This window comes from Trichomycterus rosablanca, chromosome 25 (genome assembly GCF_030014385.1).
Source record: "Trichomycterus rosablanca isolate fTriRos1 chromosome 25, fTriRos1.hap1, whole genome shotgun sequence".
NCBI classification, from domain to species: domain Eukaryota; kingdom Metazoa; phylum Chordata; class Actinopteri; order Siluriformes; family Trichomycteridae; genus Trichomycterus; species Trichomycterus rosablanca.
The window spans coordinates 11436889-11457778 of NC_086012.1; the positions used below are offsets into that span (position 1 = coordinate 11436889).

General features: G+C 38.3%; 1 protein-coding gene across 1 annotated transcript in view; it reads right to left on the minus strand.

The window, feature by feature from the left end:
* Nucleotides 1-20890, minus strand: part of gpc5c (glypican 5c) — a 123082-nt gene that overhangs the window by 63291 nt on the left and 38901 nt on the right. The window contains exons 4-6 of the mRNA XM_062987251.1: nt 15140-15270; nt 12944-13003; nt 12214-12336 (exon numbers count right to left, since the gene is read on the minus strand). Coding sequence (XP_062843321.1) covers nt 12214-12336; nt 12944-13003; nt 15140-15270 — 314 coding nt within the window. The remainder of the gene's footprint in view (nt 1-12213; nt 12337-12943; nt 13004-15139; nt 15271-20890) is intronic.

Consider the following 20890-nt stretch of genomic DNA (forward strand, 5'->3'; position numbering starts at 1 on the left):
CTGCCCACATACCTTTTGGCTATAAGATGTACATTTTAATTGCATGGGCAATAATTGACCAAGAACTGATCCCTGATGAACTCACTCCTTAAGGGATGCAAGTTAATAAAAACAAGTCCACTTTACGCTACCTTGAGGGTATAAAGAAAACCAGGCAGGGGCATGAGGCTGATGCTTAAGTCAGCAAGAGTGGAGATGAGTGTCTAATAATTCAAAGTCAGAGGCTGCAGACGTGGCCAAAGAGGTGCTGGGCCTGAGGCAGCCACATATTTTTCTTTATAGGTTTTACGAACAAAAGAACAAAGCATAACATTATGACCACTGACGGGTGAAGTGAATAACACTGATTATCTCTTCATCACGGCACCTGTTAGTGAGTGGGATATATTAGGCAGTAAGTTTGACAAGGGCCAAATTGTGATGGCTAGACAACTGGGTCAGAGCATCTCCAAAACTGTTCCCATTCTGCAGTGGTCAGTATCTATAAAAAGTGCTCCAAGGAAGGAACAGTGATAAACCGACGACAGGGTCATGGGCGGCCAAGGCTCACTGATGCACGCGGGGAGCGAAGGCTGGCCCTTGTGGTCCGATCCAACAGATGAGCTCCTGTAGCTCAAACTGCTGAAGAAGTTAATGCTGGTTCTGATAGAAAGGTGTCAGCATACACAGTGCATCACAGTTTGTTGCGTATGGGGCAGCATAGCCGCAGACCAGTCAGGGTGCCCACCCATGCTGACCCCTGTCCACCGCCGAAAGCGCCAACAATGGGCACGTGAGAATCCGAACTGGACCACGGCGCAATGGAAGAAGACGGCCTGGTCTGATAAATCACATTTCCTTTTACATCACGTGGATGGCCGGGTGGATGTGAGTCGCTTACATGGGGAACACATGGCACCAGGATGCATTATGGGAGGAAGGCAAGCCGGCAGAGGCAGTGTGATGCTTTGGGAAATGTTCTGCTTGGAAACCTTGGGTCCTGCCATCCTTGTGGATGTTACTTTGACACGTACCACCTACTTAAGCATTGTTGCAGACCATGTACACCCTTTCATGGAGACGGTATTCTCTGATGGTTGTGGCCTCTTTAGCAGGAATGCAACAATGGTTCAGGAATGGTTTGAGGAGCACAACAACGAGTTTGAGGTGTTGACTTGGCCTCCAAATTCCCCAGATCTCAATCCTATCGAGCGTCTATGGGATGTGCTGGACAAACAAGTCCGATCCATGGAGGCCCCACCTCACAACTTAGAGGAGTTAAAGGATCTGCTGGTAACATCTTGGTGCCAGGTAACACAGCACACCTTGAGGGATCTAGTGGTTCAGGGTCAGGGCTATAATATATAGCCCAGAGGAAAAATGGCAGTTACATAAGATCAAAACTATTGGGACTAGGAGAATGCTGACTTGCCAACACAGAATCTCCTTGCGTGATCAAATGCAACCATATGAAGTCATGAGATGGCACGCTGTGTGTGATTGCAAAACCACACGCCACAAAATGCATGGCATTACCGGACGGTCACGCCGTGTCTGACATCATTAAATACTCGGTCTAATGGTTGACACCCAACACCAGAGAAGATCCCGGAGTCGAGAGAGGCGGTGGAAACGGATATGCTGATGATTATGGGTTTTATGTCCGGTTGAGATTTAGTTGCTGGATGACTCAGACTAGCAGGTTTAACTGAGAACTGATTCACTGCGTAGGAGTCGAAGGCCAAGAGTATGGCACATCCAATCATGAACATGTTAGATGTTCCATTTTAAAACCACAGGCATTCCCATTCCAAAGGGTCGCATAATATTCTGCTAGCGCACCAGCACTTCGAATGTCAGCTCTGCTACCAGTCGGCTGGGCACCACATTTGGCCTCTAGTCTCCTGCGTGGGAACAGACCATTGTCAGAACTACAGTGCCTTGCAAAAGTATTCAGCCCCCTTGAACTTTTCAACCTTTTGCCACATTTCAGGCTTCAAACATAACGATATGAAATTGTAATTTTTTGTGAAGAATCAACAACAAGTGGGACACAATCGTGAAGTGGAACGAAATTTATTGGATATTTTAAACTTTTTTTAGAAATAAAAAACTAAAAAGTGGGGCGTGCAATATTATTCAGCCCCTTTACTTTCAGTGCAGCAAACTCACTCCAGAAGTTCAGTGAGGATCTCTGAATGATCCAATGTTGACCTAAATGACTGATGGTGATAAATAGAATCCACCTGTGTGTAATCAAGTCTCCGTATAAATGCACCTGCTCTGTGACAGTCTCAGAGTTCTGTTTAAAGCGCAGAGAGCATCATGAAGACCAAGGAACACACCAGGCAGGTCCGAGATACTGTTGTGGAGAAGTTTAAAGCCGGATTTGGATACAAAAAGATTTCCCAAGCTTTAAACATCTCAAGGAGCACTGTGCAAGCGATCATATTGAAATGGAAGGAGTATCAGACCACTGCAAATCTACCAAGACCCGGCCGTCCCTCTAAACTTTCAGCTCAAACAAGGAGAAGACTGATCAGAGATGCAGCCAAGAGGCCCATGATCACTCTGAATGAACTGCAGAGATCTACAGCTGAGGTGGGAGAATCTGTCCATAGGACACAATCAGTCGTACACTGCACAAATCTGGCCTTTATAGAAGAGTGGCAAGAAGAAAGCCATTTCTCAAAGATATCCATAAAAAGTCACCTGGGAGACACACCAAACATGTGGAAGAAGGTGCTCTGGTCAGATGAAACCAAAATCGAACTTTTTGGCCACAATGCAAAACGTTATGTTTGGCGTAAAAGCAACACAGCTCATCACCCTGAACACACCATCCCCACTGTCAAACATGGTGGTGGCAGCATCATGGTTTGGGCCTGCTTTTCTTCAGCAGGGACAGGGAAGATGGTTAAAATTGATGGGAAGATGGATGGAGCCAAATACAGGACCATTCTGGAAGAAAACCTGTTGCAGTCTGCAAAAGACCTGAGACTGGGACGGAGATTTATCTTCCAACAAGACAATGATCCAAAACATAAAGCAAAATCTACAATGGAATGGTTCACAAATAAACGTATCCAGGTGTTAGAATGGCCAAGTCAAAGTCCAGACCTGAATCCCATCGAGAATCTGTGGAAAGAGCTGAAAACTGCTGTTCACAAACGCTCTCCATCCAACCTCACTGAGCTCGAGCTGTTTTGCAAGGAAGAATGGGCAAAAATGTCAGTCTCTCATTGTGCAAAACTGATAGAGACATACCCCAAGCGACTTGCAGCTGTAATCGCAGCAAAAGGTGGCGCTACAAAGTATTAACGCAAGGGGGACGAATAATATTGCACGCCCCACTTTTCAGTTTTTTATTTCTAAAAAAAGTTTAAAATATCCAATAAATTTCGTTCCACTTCACGATTGTGTCCCACTTGTTGTTGATTCTTCACAAAAAATTACAATTTCATATCGTTATGTTTGAAGCCTGAAATGTGGCAAAAGGTTGAAAAGTTCAAGGGGGCTGAATACTTTTGCAAGGCACTGTATACTACTGTCAGTTTACCATTTTCAGTACCTCGTTCACCAGTAAACAAGTTGATGACACGTTCTCAATATCTGCACCCTATATTTAGCTAAGCTATCTGCAGTGGCTAGCTAGTAGGCCAGTGTTGCATTGTGAGGCCCTCACAGCTGTCTCAAATAAAGCAAGTAGTTTGGCGACGATGGCTTCAGATGTCAGATCTAGTCAGAATTGATGATTGCTACAGAGTGGTGAGAACTGTTTGAAGGCCAGTTAGTATTTTGTACCTTACGATCAAATTACAGGTCATCTAGATATATATGTACTTCATGGTACATAAACAAGTCACCCATGTTGGCTTTTGCATCTTTCGCTGATGACAGTCTGGATAATCCTTTTGTCTTTAGCAAGAAAACTTGACGTCCATTTTTAAGAAATTCAAGGTAGACTCATCTGACCACAGCAGACGTTTCCACTTTCTTTTGTAGAGTATATCTGAGATGAGCTCAGACCCATAGAACTCGGCAGAGTTTCAAGTTGCATTTCTCGTTGCAGCGGTGGACTGTATTAAGTGACAACAATTTTACTAAGGTACTTCCAAGCCCCTGTGGCTATATTTATCACAGTAGTATGTTTTTTTCATGCAATGTCATCTGAGGACTTGAAGGTAACCCACATTTAATGCTGGTTTTTGGCTTTGCCCCCTGGATTTTTTCTATTTTTTTTTTTTTGTCTCTTAATTTAGGTTAGTCAGTTTGTCGTCCGCTGCTGGGGGGTGGGTATATTGCCCTTAGCGGAACCCAATTTTCACCTATGCACTCTGCACAGTCGCCTCTCTTTCTGCCAATCAGGGTCCTTACACAGAGTTTGAAGACCCCACCCACATAGTCCGATCATCCCGCCCAAGCAGAAACGTGTCTGCTGCAGGCATTGGCAATTATGCCCGCTAGGTGGCGCCCAGCCAACCGGTGGCAACGCTGAGTTTTGAATTAGGGAATTCAGAATCTTGGAGCTGGTGTGCTAGCGGAATTTCCCGCTGTGCCACCTGGGTGCTTGGATTTTTGAATATTTAATATTTTAGCTATATTATTTATGGTAGATAGTGAGTCTTAAAATATTTGCAGTATATATATCTTTGGAAAATATGTATATAATATATGTATATAATATAATAGAGAAAAAAGCATTACAAAACAATATTGCCAATATAATATTTTACAGTAATTAAAATCTCTATTAGAAACAAATTTTCTCCCCTAATCTAGTCGTGTCCAATTACCCTGATTGCGTCCTCTATACTGATTCGACCCTTCACCGCTGACTGAGGACGCCTCTCAACTGACATACGCCCCCTACGGCACGTACAGTCAGTACAGACTGCATTTTCCACCCGCACGAGTCGAGTTCATACACTCGACGGGCACTGTGTACGGAGGGCCGCACCCCCATCACCATTATTCCTCAGCCCTGTGCAGACGCCATCAGTCAGCCAGCAGGGGCCGCAGTCGCACCAGTTATGAGGACCTATTATCCGACTTTCTTACCCTCTAACCCCGAACAACAGCCAATCGTTGCTCATGCAGCCGCCCAGCCCAGTCGGAAAGGCAGAGATGAGATTCTATACGATGTATTCGAAACCCCAACTCTGGTGCGCTAGCGTACTTTATCGCTGCGCCACCTCAGCGGCACTAGACTTATTATTTAATCACATTGCAGTGATTATTAGCCAATCTTGGTGATGAGGAGAAAGGAACCCACTTTCACCAGCTATAATAACATACACTATGCTTTAGCATGAATCCCTTTTTCTTCATCTGAACGTACATGATGTATTTCGCCCAGTCATCTCAAAATCTGTTCAAGATTTAAAAGTCATGTAATGTAAACCTCAAAACACGTCTAGCTCACAGACTACGGCCGGACACCGACATGGCCGATGAAATTCCCATCTCCATTTATCACCACAAAACCAGCTGCCAGAATTTTATTAAAGGCCGTTGATGTATCGCAGGCACGACTTTCACTCGAAGCTGTTCTTGATCTTGTTTGTCTTCTGGAATGGGTTAGATAATCAAATTCTATGTATTAAAGTTACTTAAGGCTACAAATCTTTGTACGGCACATGTACACCACATGGTCAAATGTATGTGGACACTCGAGTCCAAGTGCTTGTCAAACCCATTGCTAACAGGGTAGGAAATAAGTAAAAGTTTGACTGTGTTACTCTACACAAGCTCTGTAATGACATGATTTGACCAGTGGCTTACAATTGTAATCCAAGTAATTGAGGGTTAAGAGTCTTGCTCAAGAGTCTGACAGTGGCATCATGACACTTGGTAGGTCTTGAACCAGCAACCTAGTGGTTACCAATCCGGTTGCTTAACCGCTGAGCAACCGATTGATAGCCCAAAGCTTTACCTACTAGGCTACTTTGTTTAGTTCTGGACCCCACAACCCTGGTGGTTTAGCACAGGAGTCCACCATATTTGCCTTTGAGAGCTGCAGGTCTCTTGGTGGCACTAAGACAAGTCATGAATACAATCTTGCATTTACATTTGTGCCATTTAGTGGACGCTTTAATCCTGTCCAAGTAATTAAGGGTCAAGAGTCTTGCATAAGAGTCCAACAGTGGCAACATGACACTTGGTAGGTCTTGAACCAGCAACCTAGTGATTACCAATCAAGTTGCTTAACCACTGAGCAACCGATTGATAGCCCAATGCTTTACCCACTAGGCTACTATGGAGGTGAACTGTCAAATGTTTATGTAAACAGTTTAGTTCTGGCCCCCACAACCCTGGTGGTTTAGCACAGGAGTCCACTATATTTACCTTTGAGAGCTGCAGGTCTCATGGTGGCACCAAGACAAGTGATAAATACAATAAGGAGTCAATCTTAAGGTCGGCTTATCAGCCGGACTCTTCTGAAATGAGACCTTAAGGATTCCTCCCAGGCCAAGGATTGTATAACCTACCAATACAGGAGTCAAACACCACTCCCAATAACACACACACACACACACACACACATGCCTGTGGCTACAATTTATGGGGAGCATCCTGTTGTTACAAGGGGAATCAAGTCGTCTTTAAAAACACACACACCCACATGAATAATCTGCCTGAGATTTCTTACCAGAAGACGTCGCGTAGGGCCGAATTCATGTGGAATGGAATACATGAGAAAGTAATAGGGTTAGATAAAGAGAATGGGAACAGCAGCTCATGGTTCAAGGGCAGCATTTGGAAATTTAAATCAAATCTACCTAAAAATGAATAAAATTGATTTTTTTAAATATACTAAAATCCTACAGACCTGAATTTAAAACGACCAGCATTTTTTTGCACCACAACTAATATTCAATATTATGATATTACATTTATTAAACATATTAAAGACGCTGGGAAAATGCATCGGAAGGTGACCGTAGAAAAGTGGTGTTACAAAAAGTGTGGAAACTTTTTGAAGAACTCTCCTATATATCTAAAATAAACTGTACATAGACACTATCAAGAGCAGAATACTTTACTGGCTTGTTCTTTTGAGGTGCAGCACAGACTACACAGAGATGATCACGTGTGTAGAAAAGCACACTTTTCCATTCATTTGATTATAGAATGCACTCATTATGTAAACACATACACCAAACATTGTCAGCACACTACACCACAGTCTGCAGTGGTCAGTATCTATCAAAAGTGGTCCAAGGAAGGAACAGTGGTAAACCGGCGACAGGGTCATGGGCGGCCAAGGCTCATTGATGCACTTGGGGAGCGAAGGCTGGCCCGTGTGATCCGATCCAACAGACGAGCTAATGCTGGTTCTGATAGAAAGGTATCAGACTCCATGCCTCGACAGGTCAGGGTTGTTTTGGCAGCAAATGGGGGACCAATACAATATTAGGATGGTGGTCGTAATGTTATGTCTGATCGGTGTATGTACTATAGATTCCAGATTACCTGTACCTGTTGCGTAAAGGCCAGTACTTCTACTAGCAGTCTTTGTTTGGTGAACAATGGTGTAAAGTAAGTTTAATGGATGTTAAGTGATTACTTGTGGCTGGACCCTCAGTATTCGGTCTAACTGTGTTTTTACTGTGTTTATTGTGCCCCACCATGCAATCTGTGCCAGAGACGCCACTGGTGAGGAGGCACTACTTCTGGCTTTATACAGGCAAGCGTCATTGATTAACACATGAAGTAAAATGTATATGTTAATTGTAGATAATGTAGCACTATAGTAGCTTAAAATAGACTGAGATATTCATTAAAACCATGTATTTTATAATAAAGAACACGTGTATGAAACGCGCTTGCATCTGAGTTAACCAGGTATTGTTAAAACGTAGGGTTAGGGTTACAATTTGGCACAGGGTTAGAGGTTACAGTCTTTTCACAGCTCCATTATGTAATTCCTGGCGTGAGATGGGTTGGCTGGAGCAGAGGTGTATGTGGGGGCCACTGGGTTGAGGAATGTGCTATTGTGGACTACGGAGCTCAAGCATGGTCCTGTACTGCTTAAAACAAGAACAAAGGACCTCCTATGAGCCATGTGTGGGAAACTAAGGGTGAGAAAATCTGTACACCCAGAAATACAAGACACACACACATCTACTCATAGGAAATGTTAACACCACACAATTAAAAGTAGCATGCGCTAGTGGTCCGGGTTATCAGTCTAATCAAGTAGGGTTAAATGGCAGTGAGAGAATCAGTCAGCTCTGTGTGTTGTGGTATTTGTGACACAACCCTTATCAGGAAGACAGAAATGAACTGTGTGGTTCAATGGCATACTTTGCATACTACTCATACTAAACCCAAAGTTAATGTGTCCAGTATTTTACATTTACACAATGCACACTAGATTGTAATATTTATCTATGCATTTTTACCAACCGCTTCAAAGTGGTCAGTTTCACTCATTCCAGATTTACTTACTTCATTCATGCAAGTCTGTAACTGTAGAGTGAAACTGTCTGAAAGCAACAACAGCTCAGCATTTAGGCGGTAGACCAAACAAAAAAGAAAAAGAATTGAAGCACTATGTGCTAAAAAATGTAGTGTTAAAAATCATCTGTCTACAGACACTGTTTGTCTATAAAGTTTCAAAGTTAGACTGATGTTCAGATAGGTGCCACTGAGGGAACTGCTCAGTAAAATACTATAAAAGCAGCCCCAGAGATAAAGCCAATGAAACATTGAAGCTAATTAAGTGTTCTGTGCACTGCCTTAAAGTGGTGGCACAGCAGGCAAACAAGGCAAATCAAATATTATTACTGCTACTACTACTACTACTGCTAATAATAATAATTTTAATAATAATAATAATAATATTTTTATTATTAATAATAATAATAATAATAAATAATGCTAATAATTTCAATAAAAATTTTAATAATAATAATATTAAAAAATAAAAAAATTTTCTAAGAATAATATTAATAATAATAATTTTAATAATAATATTTTTAATAATAATAATAATATCTTTAAGTAAAAAAATAATAGGATTAATATTTTAAATACAATTTTAATAATAATAATATTTCAATATTTAAATTTCAATAATAATAATATTAAAAAATAATCATCTTTTCTAATAATAATAATAACAATAATAATAATAATATTTTTAATAAAAATAATAATAATGATAATATTTGTAATAATGATAATAAAATTAATATTAAGGATAATAATAATAATAATAATAATAATAATAATAATAATAATAATAATACAAAAGAATAAATAATAAATTATGTTTGTCCTTGTAACCAAATTGGTAACATAAAAACCATATTTACAAAAAATTAATTAATACATAAATACATTCAATAATTTCTTTTTTAATTACAATAATTAGTCAATTAAAAAATATAAATAAATAAATAAAACAAAATAAGATTTTTTTTTTAACAAAAAAAATAAATAAATACAAGGTTTCTTAAATATTCAACTTACATTGTTTTGAAACATTCCACAATAAGCAGGTGAGGGAATAATTAGGTATAAAAGAGGATCCACAACAGATCAGTCTTTACCAGCTAAGATTGGTTGTAACTCACCACACTTTGAGAGAGAACTGTCAATCAGATCAGTTCAAAAAGAGCGCATCTACTGTGCATAATATTGTGAAAAGATTCATGCAATCTGGAGAAATCCGAGGTAGTCCTATATAGTAAAAAAGACATAAACCAGATGGTACCACAAGGTGGGGGACAATTCCTTATTAATTCCTACGTATTTGGAGTGGAATGTCCCACATAATTTGGTCATGTAGAGTATATGTATATTTGGGAAAAATACTTTGACCATGAACAGGTGTTTCTGATAAGTATCTAAACTTGAGTTCAGCTGTATATATTAAACAACTCGGTTTGGATTTTGCCGAGTCGTTCTGGATGCCGCACATTTTTTTGTGATTTTACAAACCAAAAATTAAAATAAATGAATAGTCTTTGGCAGAGAAACTTACATAGCTGATCATCTATCATTTAGCATTGAGACTCCATGTGAGAGAGAGAATTCTCTCATAACACACACTACATTCCTTCATCCCATCCAAAATCCACTCAGAGTTACAAGTGAACCTCATACTTTCAACAGCACACGCAGCCAAGACAAACCATCACACACACTCACAAGCATCGTGAACCAATCCACGTTATCGCAGAACCTAAGCTGAACATGGTTTATAATCACATCAAGATTTAAATAGAGTCATTTTTGTGATAAATACATTTTTACCAGCTACTTCATCCTGTTTGGGACGATTGTTGGTCAAGAGCCCATCGAAAACACTGGTCGCAGGGTAGGCATACGCCCTTGTTTTTTACCCTCGTACATTGTGCAGGTTTATTCTGCCACTCTTCTTTTATTATCATTCAAATTTTGTATCTTTTACTTTTATCTCTGATCATACAGAAGTAAAATCTAACAAAAAAAAAAAGTAAATTCCCTTCAGATGTGCCAAATTATCAATTAATGTTGCTGTTACTGCATTAAGTGTCTCATTTTAAATTTTTTTCAAAAGATTGGTGTCCCATTAAGAAATATAATAATGTAAATAAAATAGTATAATTTTCTCATATTACAAGAATAAAAAAATTAAATATTACATTAATATTTATTTATAAATAAAAAGAATAAAATTAAATTTATATTTTTGTATAAATAAAAAAATTACATTTATAGTGATAGCTCAGTGGACTAGTAAACAGAAGGTTGCCGGTTCAAGCCCCGCCACCACCAAGTTGCCACTGTTGGGTCCCTGAGCAAGGCCCTTAACCCTCAATTGCTCATTGTGTTCCGCTCACTGTGTAAGTCGCTTTGGATAAAAGCGTCTGCTAAATGCTGAAAATGTAAATGAAAATGTAAATATTTATTTATAAATACAAGAAATACATTTATATTTATTCATAAAAAAAAAAAATTACATTTATATTTATTTATAGATTTAAAAATAATAAATGTATATTTATTTATAAATAAAAAATATTACATTTATATTTATTTATAGATTTAAAAATATTACATTTATATTTATTTATAAATAAAAAATATTACATTTATATTTATTTATAAAAAATACATTTATATCTATTTATAGATTTAAAGATATTACATTTATATTTATTCATAACTAAAAAATATTACATTTATATTTAGTTATAAATTAAAATATATTACAATTACAATTATTTATAAATAAAAAAAATTACATTTATATTTATTTATAAATAAAAAAATTACATTTATATTTATTTATGAATAAAAAATAATAAATTTATATTTAGTTATACATTTAAAAAATATTACAGTTATATTTTTTCATAAATAAAAAAATTTTACATTTATATATTATTTATGAATTATAAAAAAATTACATTTATATTTTTATAAATTAAAAAATACATCTATATTTATTTATAGATTTTAAAATATTGCATTTATATTTATTTATAGATTTTAAAATATTACATTTATTTATAAATACAAAAAATACATTTATATTTATTTATAAATATAAAATATTAAATGTATATTTATTTATAAATAAAAAAAATTTATTCATATTTATTTATAAATAAAAAACATTATATTCATTAATAAATAAAAAATATATTGCGTTTTTATTGGCACCAGGGTAAAAGATATTATTAGTTAAACCATGTCTCAAAAATTAATAACTCAGTTTTATTTATCAACATATGCATTTAATAATTGGACTCTTTTGGCTATTAAGATGTAAAAAAATGACACGTCAAATATGCATCAAATTAGTTTTAAAGCAAAACACGCTAGCCTAAAAGTCCTCACATCTCAGGCTTGCAAATTTGAATCTCAGCTCCCCTAATGACCAACCAAACACCTGCACAGTCCATAATTGGCTCGTCTGAGGGAAAGAATGCTGTAGGGTTTTCTTATAACTGCTGCAGTGATGACATCTGCTGGCTGATTGGTGTTGCCTGCACAGTGAGACGGGGGATAATGGAGATCAGTGCATGACACTCCGTACATGATATGGATCCTCATATGAACACGTCATTCAGGTGTTTGGTCAGTCTCTCATCGGTCACGACTAGAGGTCTGCAGCAGGTAGGCTAGTTGGATTGTTAAATGATATGAACCTCACCCCCACCCCCATTCACACAGTATACTGTAGAAATTGCCTTAAAGTGGAATCAGCCACAGGACAGAGGGAGTGAGACCTACCTCTCCACTACGTCGTCTCCACTCCAGCATGTGAGCTCGTCTCTTTCGATCTCTCCTTCGCACAGCATCCTTGGCAACGCCGCGAAAAATGCCTTGTAGCGTCCGATAGTTCTTACGAACTCCCTAGATTGTGCAACACACACATGAAAGATGTGCAGTATTATACACAAAGTACTAAAAGATAAATAAACCAAATATTTTATCTATCCATCCATCCACCATCTATCTATCTACCCACCCACCCATCCATCTACCTACCTACCTACCTACCTACCCACCCATCTATCCATCCATCCATCCACCCACCCATCCACCTACCTACCTAATTATCTATCTATTTATATATATACACTGACCAAGCACTTTATTAGGAACACTCATATGGTCTATACATTCTTGTTCATTCATTATTTTATAAGCTCCACCTGCCATACAGATACTTTGGGTATACAATTACTGACTGTATCCTGTATTCCTCTCCACCCCATTCATCAGTTGAAAGGCACCCCATAGCGTCCTGTGATCAGAAAGTGTCCACTGAGGAAACACTAAATTAAGACCATCAACTGACCACCTACAGCCAGCACTAACCAGGCATGTGTTCCTAATGAAGAGGCCAAATCTCAACAACATATATATACTTGTATGTGTGTATATATATATATACATATACAAAGTTAATTGAAGTTTTGTTTCTTTATTTTAAGTCAGGTATGGTGTTCTTGCTTACCGAGCAATCTGTTTCAGAGTTTTGTCTTTATGTTTTCTGTTGGGTTTTAGAGGGAGCGAGCTGAGGACAATCAGACCCCCCACACACGGTTATGGAGCAGTCCAGGGGAGGATGCGGCAAGCAGGTAGACAGTCGGGAGAAACCAAAGAGTCACAAAACAATGTGGAAGGGGATAAAAATGGGGGAAAAGGGTCATGATCCTGAAGGACAAGGTGCACATGCACATGCATATATAAATGTAATATTTCACGTTCATGCCAGGCACAATCTTTGTCTGTCTGTGAGTCTGTGTGTGTCTAATTATTTAATTGCCTTTTAGTATTACAAGTAATATAGGTACCACTAGTAAATGTGGGGAAATTATTTAATATTACTTTAATATGATTAATTATAATAATAATAATTATTATTGATATTTTTGTAAAAATACAAGGGTACATAACCTTATTTATACTTCTATTTTACATTTAATTTCAAACTCATCTAAACAATTACAGTTTAAAAACACTTAGGAGACCATAATAATAATAATAATAATAATAATAATAATAATAATAATTAATGCTTTATTATGGATCTAAATAATAATAATAATATTAATAATAATTAATGCTTTATTATGGATCTAATAATAATACTAATAATAACAATAATAATAATAATAATGCTTTATTATGGATCTAAATAATAATAATAATAATAACAATGCTTTATTGTGGATTTAAATAATAATAATAATAATGATTAATGTTTTATTATGGATCAAAATAATATTAATAATAACAATGCTTTATTATGTATCTAAATAATAATAATAATAATAATAATAATTAATGCTTTATTATGGATCTAAATAATAATAATAATATTAATAATAATTAATGCTTTATTATGGATCTAATAATAATACTAATAATAACAATAATAATAATAATAATGCTTTATTATGGATCTAAATAATAATAATAATAATAATAACAATGCTTTATTGTGCATTTAAATAATAATAATAATAATGATAATAATAATAATAATAATAATAATAATAATAATAATAATAATTAATGCTTTATTATGGATCTAAATAATAATAATAATAATAATAATAATAATAATAATAATAATAATAATGCTTTATTATGGATCTAACTGTTTTCTGTCTTCTGCTCAGATGGATAAAAATTGCACACAGGAAGTGCTCTTACTGCCTCCCGCTGATGGTTTAAATTCAGCCCTTTAGTGAGCTCCTGTGCCAACCACAACACTGCCTGCCAGACCGGTGCAATATGGATCTGCAGCACTGGCACTCTAGCACAGGGTGCCACTGTGAGTCTATGTCTTGTTTAGAAAGTACCAACAGCCCTGGTATAACATTTATACAGCTTGTACTTCACCGAGGTTGACTTTCAAGGATCACTTTTACTAAAGGAGACCGAGTGTCTGAGTGTCGGACATTAATTCACTGAGTGACATAGGCATGTGGCACCGCTGTCAGTGCCATGAAGCAAAGCAAGACGAGTCCGGTTACTTCAATCCACAGGGAGTTTATAGTTATAAGATTATAGTTTAATCCTAATTAACAATCCCTGAATTAAAAAAAAGTAAATCTTAATGATACACTCCTACTTGTTGGCTAATTTTAATTAAATAGCTTTATTTTTTTCATTTTTAAGTTTAATTAGTGACTTATTATATTACATAACTTCAAACTTCAAATTTTCTTTGGATTTTTTCACAGTTTTCCTCTAGTCGTATCCAGTTAACAGGTTGCATTTCTCTTCCTCTACTGCTGCTTACTGAGGAGAGCCATAGCAGTAGCTGACCGCTTCTTTTCACCTGCACGAAGTGGGTTCATATGGAGAGCCGCGTCGCACACGCACCAATCTCCATTATCCCCCGTCTTTGCGTGTTCAGGCGCCATCAATCAGCCAGCAGAGGTCGTAATTGCAGCAGTTATGGATGAGCCAATCATTGTCCGTAAGATGTTAGCTCTGGTATGCTATGTTATTGTGATGTTATTTTTTAATCTTTGCAAACAACCCATAATTATACAAATGATACTAAAACAAAGCATGTTTAGATCGGGATACCTTATCTGTATCATGCAACTAGTGGTATGCTTAATTTTAACTTTAAATTTTATGGACATGCACAAAGGACATGAAATGAAAACAGCTTATTTTTGCCCTGGCTAACCTGTGTAGGTGGGATAATCTTCCCAGCTGCGTCAGGTCAGGGGGGTCGGACTGGTTAGTGCTGGGTTTTGGTGTAACTGTGGGCTGAATACTGGGGCTCTTGGTCGTAGATTGACCACAAACTTTATCCACCTAAAAACAAAAGAGAGAAAAGTTAAAGTAAAAATTGGTAAGTAGAATTTGTTTATGAACTCACTTCACTTACTTTCCTAACCGCTTATCCAATTATGACCAGTATAATGCATTCTTTAAGTCACAAGTCTTTTGAAGCTGAGGGCAGCATTATAACCCCTGTATGGATGTTTTTTCAGGTATCAGCATGTGTCCATCAGGGACACTTTGAAGCAGATCTGGCTTGGTAAGCTGGACCAGGAGTGTTAACAGAACCCAGGCTGGAAGGGAAATATTTTCTCTGTTTTGTGGTCTGCACAGATTATTGATCTAGTCTCTTTTATAAATATTTTCATTGAATCTGTTTTTCAGAAGGCCATGGGAATGCTTTTCTCGTGTAAATAAATTGTGCGAGTCGAGGTGGGTGGTGTTCTGGGAGGATCTTCTTTGATTCTGGTATGTGATGCAATCCAGCAAACTTGTTTCTCACACTAATTTGCAAAATCAAACCGTCGTTTTAGCGGTCAATCATGCAGCTTTTAGATTTGGCGTTTTATCAAGGGTCTGGTGGTGGCTGAATACAAATATTGAGAATGTGTGATAGAATAGATTCAGCAATCACTGTTTTGTAGTTTTATAAGTTTGTGGGGTTTATTTTTCCCTATGTTTATTAAACCCCTATGTTTTAATTATATTCTTTCTGCACCACCACCTCGTTACTTACACAATACTTTCTCTATTTATATTCCCTAGGGATAAATAAAGTATCCATCCATCCATCCATCTAGTCTGTGACTAAATGACCAAAACCCCTATGGCTTGATGTTTGTAGACACCCTTCCTAATTATCTACCTCAAATGTTTCAGCTACACCCATTGCTAACCCATTCTGTCCAATAATGGCTGTAATAATGCAGCACCACTGCAGCCTTGTATAGGACTCCAAGTGTGTTGAAGCTCAGGCACTGTTTCCATTGGACCCACCAAATCCTTGACTGCCAATAACACTAACTCTGTGGCTTGTGCTTGTTCTAGCATGGTGGTGTTCCATTCACAAAGTGAATGCCCAGAGCCATGATCACAACCCCATTGGACATCAAATTCACACCAGACAAATTATATTACGTTTTTGACAGAATGGGAACAAATTACAACAAAAATCCTCCAAAAACGTGTCCTACTTCAAATCTATGGGTTTAAAAAAGATAGATCCAGGACATCCAACAAGCTTTTTGGACGTATAGCAGACATGTAATTAAGCTTTACATCCTAGATGTGCCGTATTTATTATATTTTGAAATACACCCATCGATTGGCTGTGAATCTTGTCAGTTCTTCTTTTGTATCACTGCAATATTTACCATATTTCCTCAGTCCAATTCATTTGTGCTCTGATTTTATAATTGAATCCTGCGAACTCTGCCGTGATCTCTTTCCGTTTCATGGAAAGCAAGCCGTGTACCAGTCCAATCTCACATTTTTAGCATGCCACTGCAATGAAGAAGCTGTTTTACAAAGAAATACCCCCCCCCCCCCCCCCCATACACACACACGCAAAATAAAGGTTAGTTTAAGTTATGTGTTTGTTCCGTGGTTATGCATAGAACAATGTGATATCAACACTCGCATGGAATAACATTCATCTGCTTCTTATCCAGCTAAATTAAGAGAGACGTGGTGAGAAAAAAATGAACACGCTCTCGGACTCCAAGACTAGAACGCTTTTCTCAAAATGAAAACATCTGAGTGCGTTAAGGGCGTTGATAGGAATTGCAGGGAGAAAAATACCCAACATGGCTCAGACAGTTTCAAGAGAATTGAATGCCTGGGAATTCAGAAAATGTCTCTACCGACAGCTTGATGGATGAGATCAAACATAACCGGAGTAGATTTCCCTCTACGCTGCAGCCAGAGCTGAAATTACCAGCGCTGGATGCTGAGTTGTCTCAGTGTGTCTATCCATAAGTGCGTCTGTCCAGTGTTTAACACGTCTGCTATTTATAAGAACAATTCATGATACAAACCCAGCTGTTGTACAGTATAAGGCAGAATATACACTATACACTGATCAGCCATAACATTAAAACCACCTCCTTGTTTCATATAGGAGCACTTTGTAGTTCTACAATTACTGACCGTAGTCCATCTGTTTCTCTGCATGCTTTGTTAGCCCCCTTTCATGCTGTTCTTCAATGGTCAGGACCCCCACAGGACCACAACAGAGCAGGTATTATTTAGGTGGTGGATCATTCTCAGCACTGCAGTGACACTGACACGGTGGTGGTGTGTTAGTGTGTGTTGTGCTGGTATGAGTGGATCAGACACAGCATTGCTGCTGGAGTTTTTAAATACCGTGTCCACTCACTGTCCACTCTATTAGACACTCCTACCTAGTCGGTCCACCTTGTAGATGTAAAGTCAGAGACGATCGCTCATCTATTGCTGCTGTTTGAGTCGGTCATCTTCTAGACCTTCATCAGTGGTCACAGGACGCTGCCTACGGGGCGCTGTTGGCTGGATGTTTTTAGTTGGTGGACTATTCTCAGTCCAGGAGTGACTGACGTGTCTCTATCAGCATTGCTGTGTCTGATCCACTCATACCAGCACAACACACACTAACACACCACCACCATGTCAGTGTCACTGCAGTGCTGAGAATGATCCACCACCTAAATAATACCTGCTCTGTGGTGGTCCTGACCATTGAAGAACAGCATGAAAGGGGGCTAACAAAGCATGCAGAGAAACAGATGGACTACAGTCAGTAATTGTAGAACTACAAAGTGCTTCTATATGGTAAGTGAAGCCGATAAAATGGACAGTGTGTGTAGAAACAAGGAGGTGGTTTTAATGTTATGGCTGATCAGTGTATGTCAAAAATTATATGGACACCTCTTCTAACTACTAAGTTGCTTTCAACTTTGTGCCACCAGTTTTGAGGTAGACCCTTTTCTGTTCTAGCATGACCGCGCCCCTGTCCACAAAGCAAGGTATGTCCGATAAAGTTATAGTCAGGCGTCCATTTACTTTTGATTATTTAGTGTTTGACTTGCAAGAGTCAAAACAGAAAGCAGCTGCAGAATCAATCAGTTTAATCTCTATCAATCATTAAAGTAAGCAAGAGCCCGGCCGAAATGACAACCAAGCGTAGTCACGATTCTGTCTTACCTAGCTGGGTGTGACCAGCTCATCTCACATCCTTGACCACTGGTGCTGTGGGGGTATTGGGTTGCTGCGTGCTGTGGGGGTCTGGGATGCGTGTTTATTTGTATAGGGATCAGCTACAGAAGCATCCTGGCTTTCTCAGCCCCCTCCGGCCTCTCGTCGAAGAGCATGGTGGGTATTAGGCTCAAGCTTTTGTCCACTGCTGGTTTGCATTCTGTGCACTCGACGGTTTCCCTGCCTCACCCTTTTCTCCTTCCTCTGGCACGCCTCGCCTCTCCTTCACTTCTATGTCTTCTGTGATTAAATGTGATAGACTACGAAGGTAAAACAATGCTTTTCTAACATAGGTTTCTAACCCACTTCACTGCCCATTAGACATCAGACTGTATTAGAGGCCATGACATAGATCATAGCCATAATCTTGTTGAACATCCTACTGCAAAACCACAGGCTTTAACATAAAGTAGCCCTCAACCACCTGCCCCTCCCGTTCGCACCCATTACAGCCTTCAATCTTCTGAGAAGGCTTTTCCACAAGAAGTGTGTGATGGGAAATTGCACCCATTCAGTCAAAAAAGCATATACCAACCAACCCCAGAGACTAAAAACTGAGCCTGGTGCGGAGTTCATTCGCAGGTCATGGTTGAAAAATATAGAATCGTGATTTCTGATTGTTTAAGAGCGCAAGAAGTCATATCAAGTATTTTAGACTGGTTTAGGATGCTACTATGTGTTCTGATTCGCTGTGCGTAGTCATGGTCAGGTGAGGGTTCTTTATGTTTGCCATATGGCTAAATATGTACAGACACATATTTATAGGCTTGTTAGGCTTCCGTTTAAAAAACAATAGGCATTAATAAACAGTTGATCCCCCATTAGTTTCTATACGGCCTCTTCTCTTTAGTAAATTATATTTACGATTGTTGTGTCCATTTATTCACAATCAACATCCAAATCATCCCAAAGATGTTCAGTCGGGTTGAGGTTATGGATCTGTTCATGTACTGGAGTTCTACTTTGCGTAGAGGGGGCACAGTCGGGCTAAAACAGGAAAAATGCCTCAACAAACGGCTGCTACGAAGATGGAAGAACAGAATGAAGTTGTAATAACTGATTTTATACCGGAAAAAAATGGAACCACAAATCATTGTTGGACAGGTGTTTTACACAAGAGTTTAGAATGTACTCTCAGATTAATGTACGCTAAGGAAGGTAAAAAAAAATAGAAACCAAATGCATTCGCTTGAAAGGAGTTCTAGAGCAACCAGAACGCAGGAGGGACAACATTTGAAGCATTGAAGTGCACAGCTATACACATCTTTCTAACTAAACCCCTAAGTCTACCACCAGAAAGACAGGGGTATAACTTTTAGCTGTGCCGTCAGCCTAGTCAGGCCACTACAGACCCATTTGGCCACGTCTGTAGAAGTGACTGATGAACTGGGAAATCACCTCTTGTTGTCCACAATAAGCGGCAAAGTAATACAGAGGGCAAAGTCTGTTCCTCTGAGCATGTTCTTTACAGTATGTTAAAACCCTCTATAGAAATCCACTAATGGCCAGTGAAAAAAGTGGACAGGTGCTTTACAGTCTCAGAGGGAGCATGTTCCAGTCTAAAGTCCTTCTTGGAAGAGCAGAGATGGACATCTATATGTTGCACACAAGCAGTGTAGACAGCTCAGACAAAACAAAAACACATGGGTCAGACAAAACAAAAACACATGGGTCAGACAAAACAAAAACACATGGGTCAGACAAAACAAAAACACATGGGTCAGACAAAATAAAAACACATGGGTCAGACAAAACACATGGGTGAGACAAAACAAAAACACATGGGTCAGACAAAACAAAAACACATGGGTCAGACAAAACAAAAACACATGGGTCAGACAAAACAAAACTACATTAGTTGGACAAAACAAAAACAAAGTCAATAAATTAGCAAATTTGGAGAAATAAGGGTTTTATACACAGTGGTACCTTGTAACTCGACGTCCCCTTTGTCGAGAAATTTTTATCCATAAACTCGACGTGTGTGCGACTGCTGCGTTGTTCAGCGCTCGGCTTGAGCGGTGCGGTAAAACGTCATCAAAGTGCGAATATAAGACAAGTATAACCATCAAATCCACTCTGGAAGCTTAACATGCATCTGTGTTTATCTGCATTTTCCTCCTGTTTCACTTTTAAACTTGTGTTACAGCTCGGGGTGCTGAGAAATGGTAAGAATCAGCTTTTCCGAGAAAGTCTACACATCCTTTTTGGAAGAAATACCCTTTTAAACTCAATGCTTTTTAAAGTCGACTCTACTGCCAGAACCAACTGACATCGAGTTTTAAGGTACCGCTGTATTATCTTTACATACAATGTATATAAAGGTGAGAACATCATGATATGATGATGCAACCAACAATAAAACAGTACCCATCACAGGAAACATAAATAAAGCGACGTTTCAGAATGTATAAAAAAATTA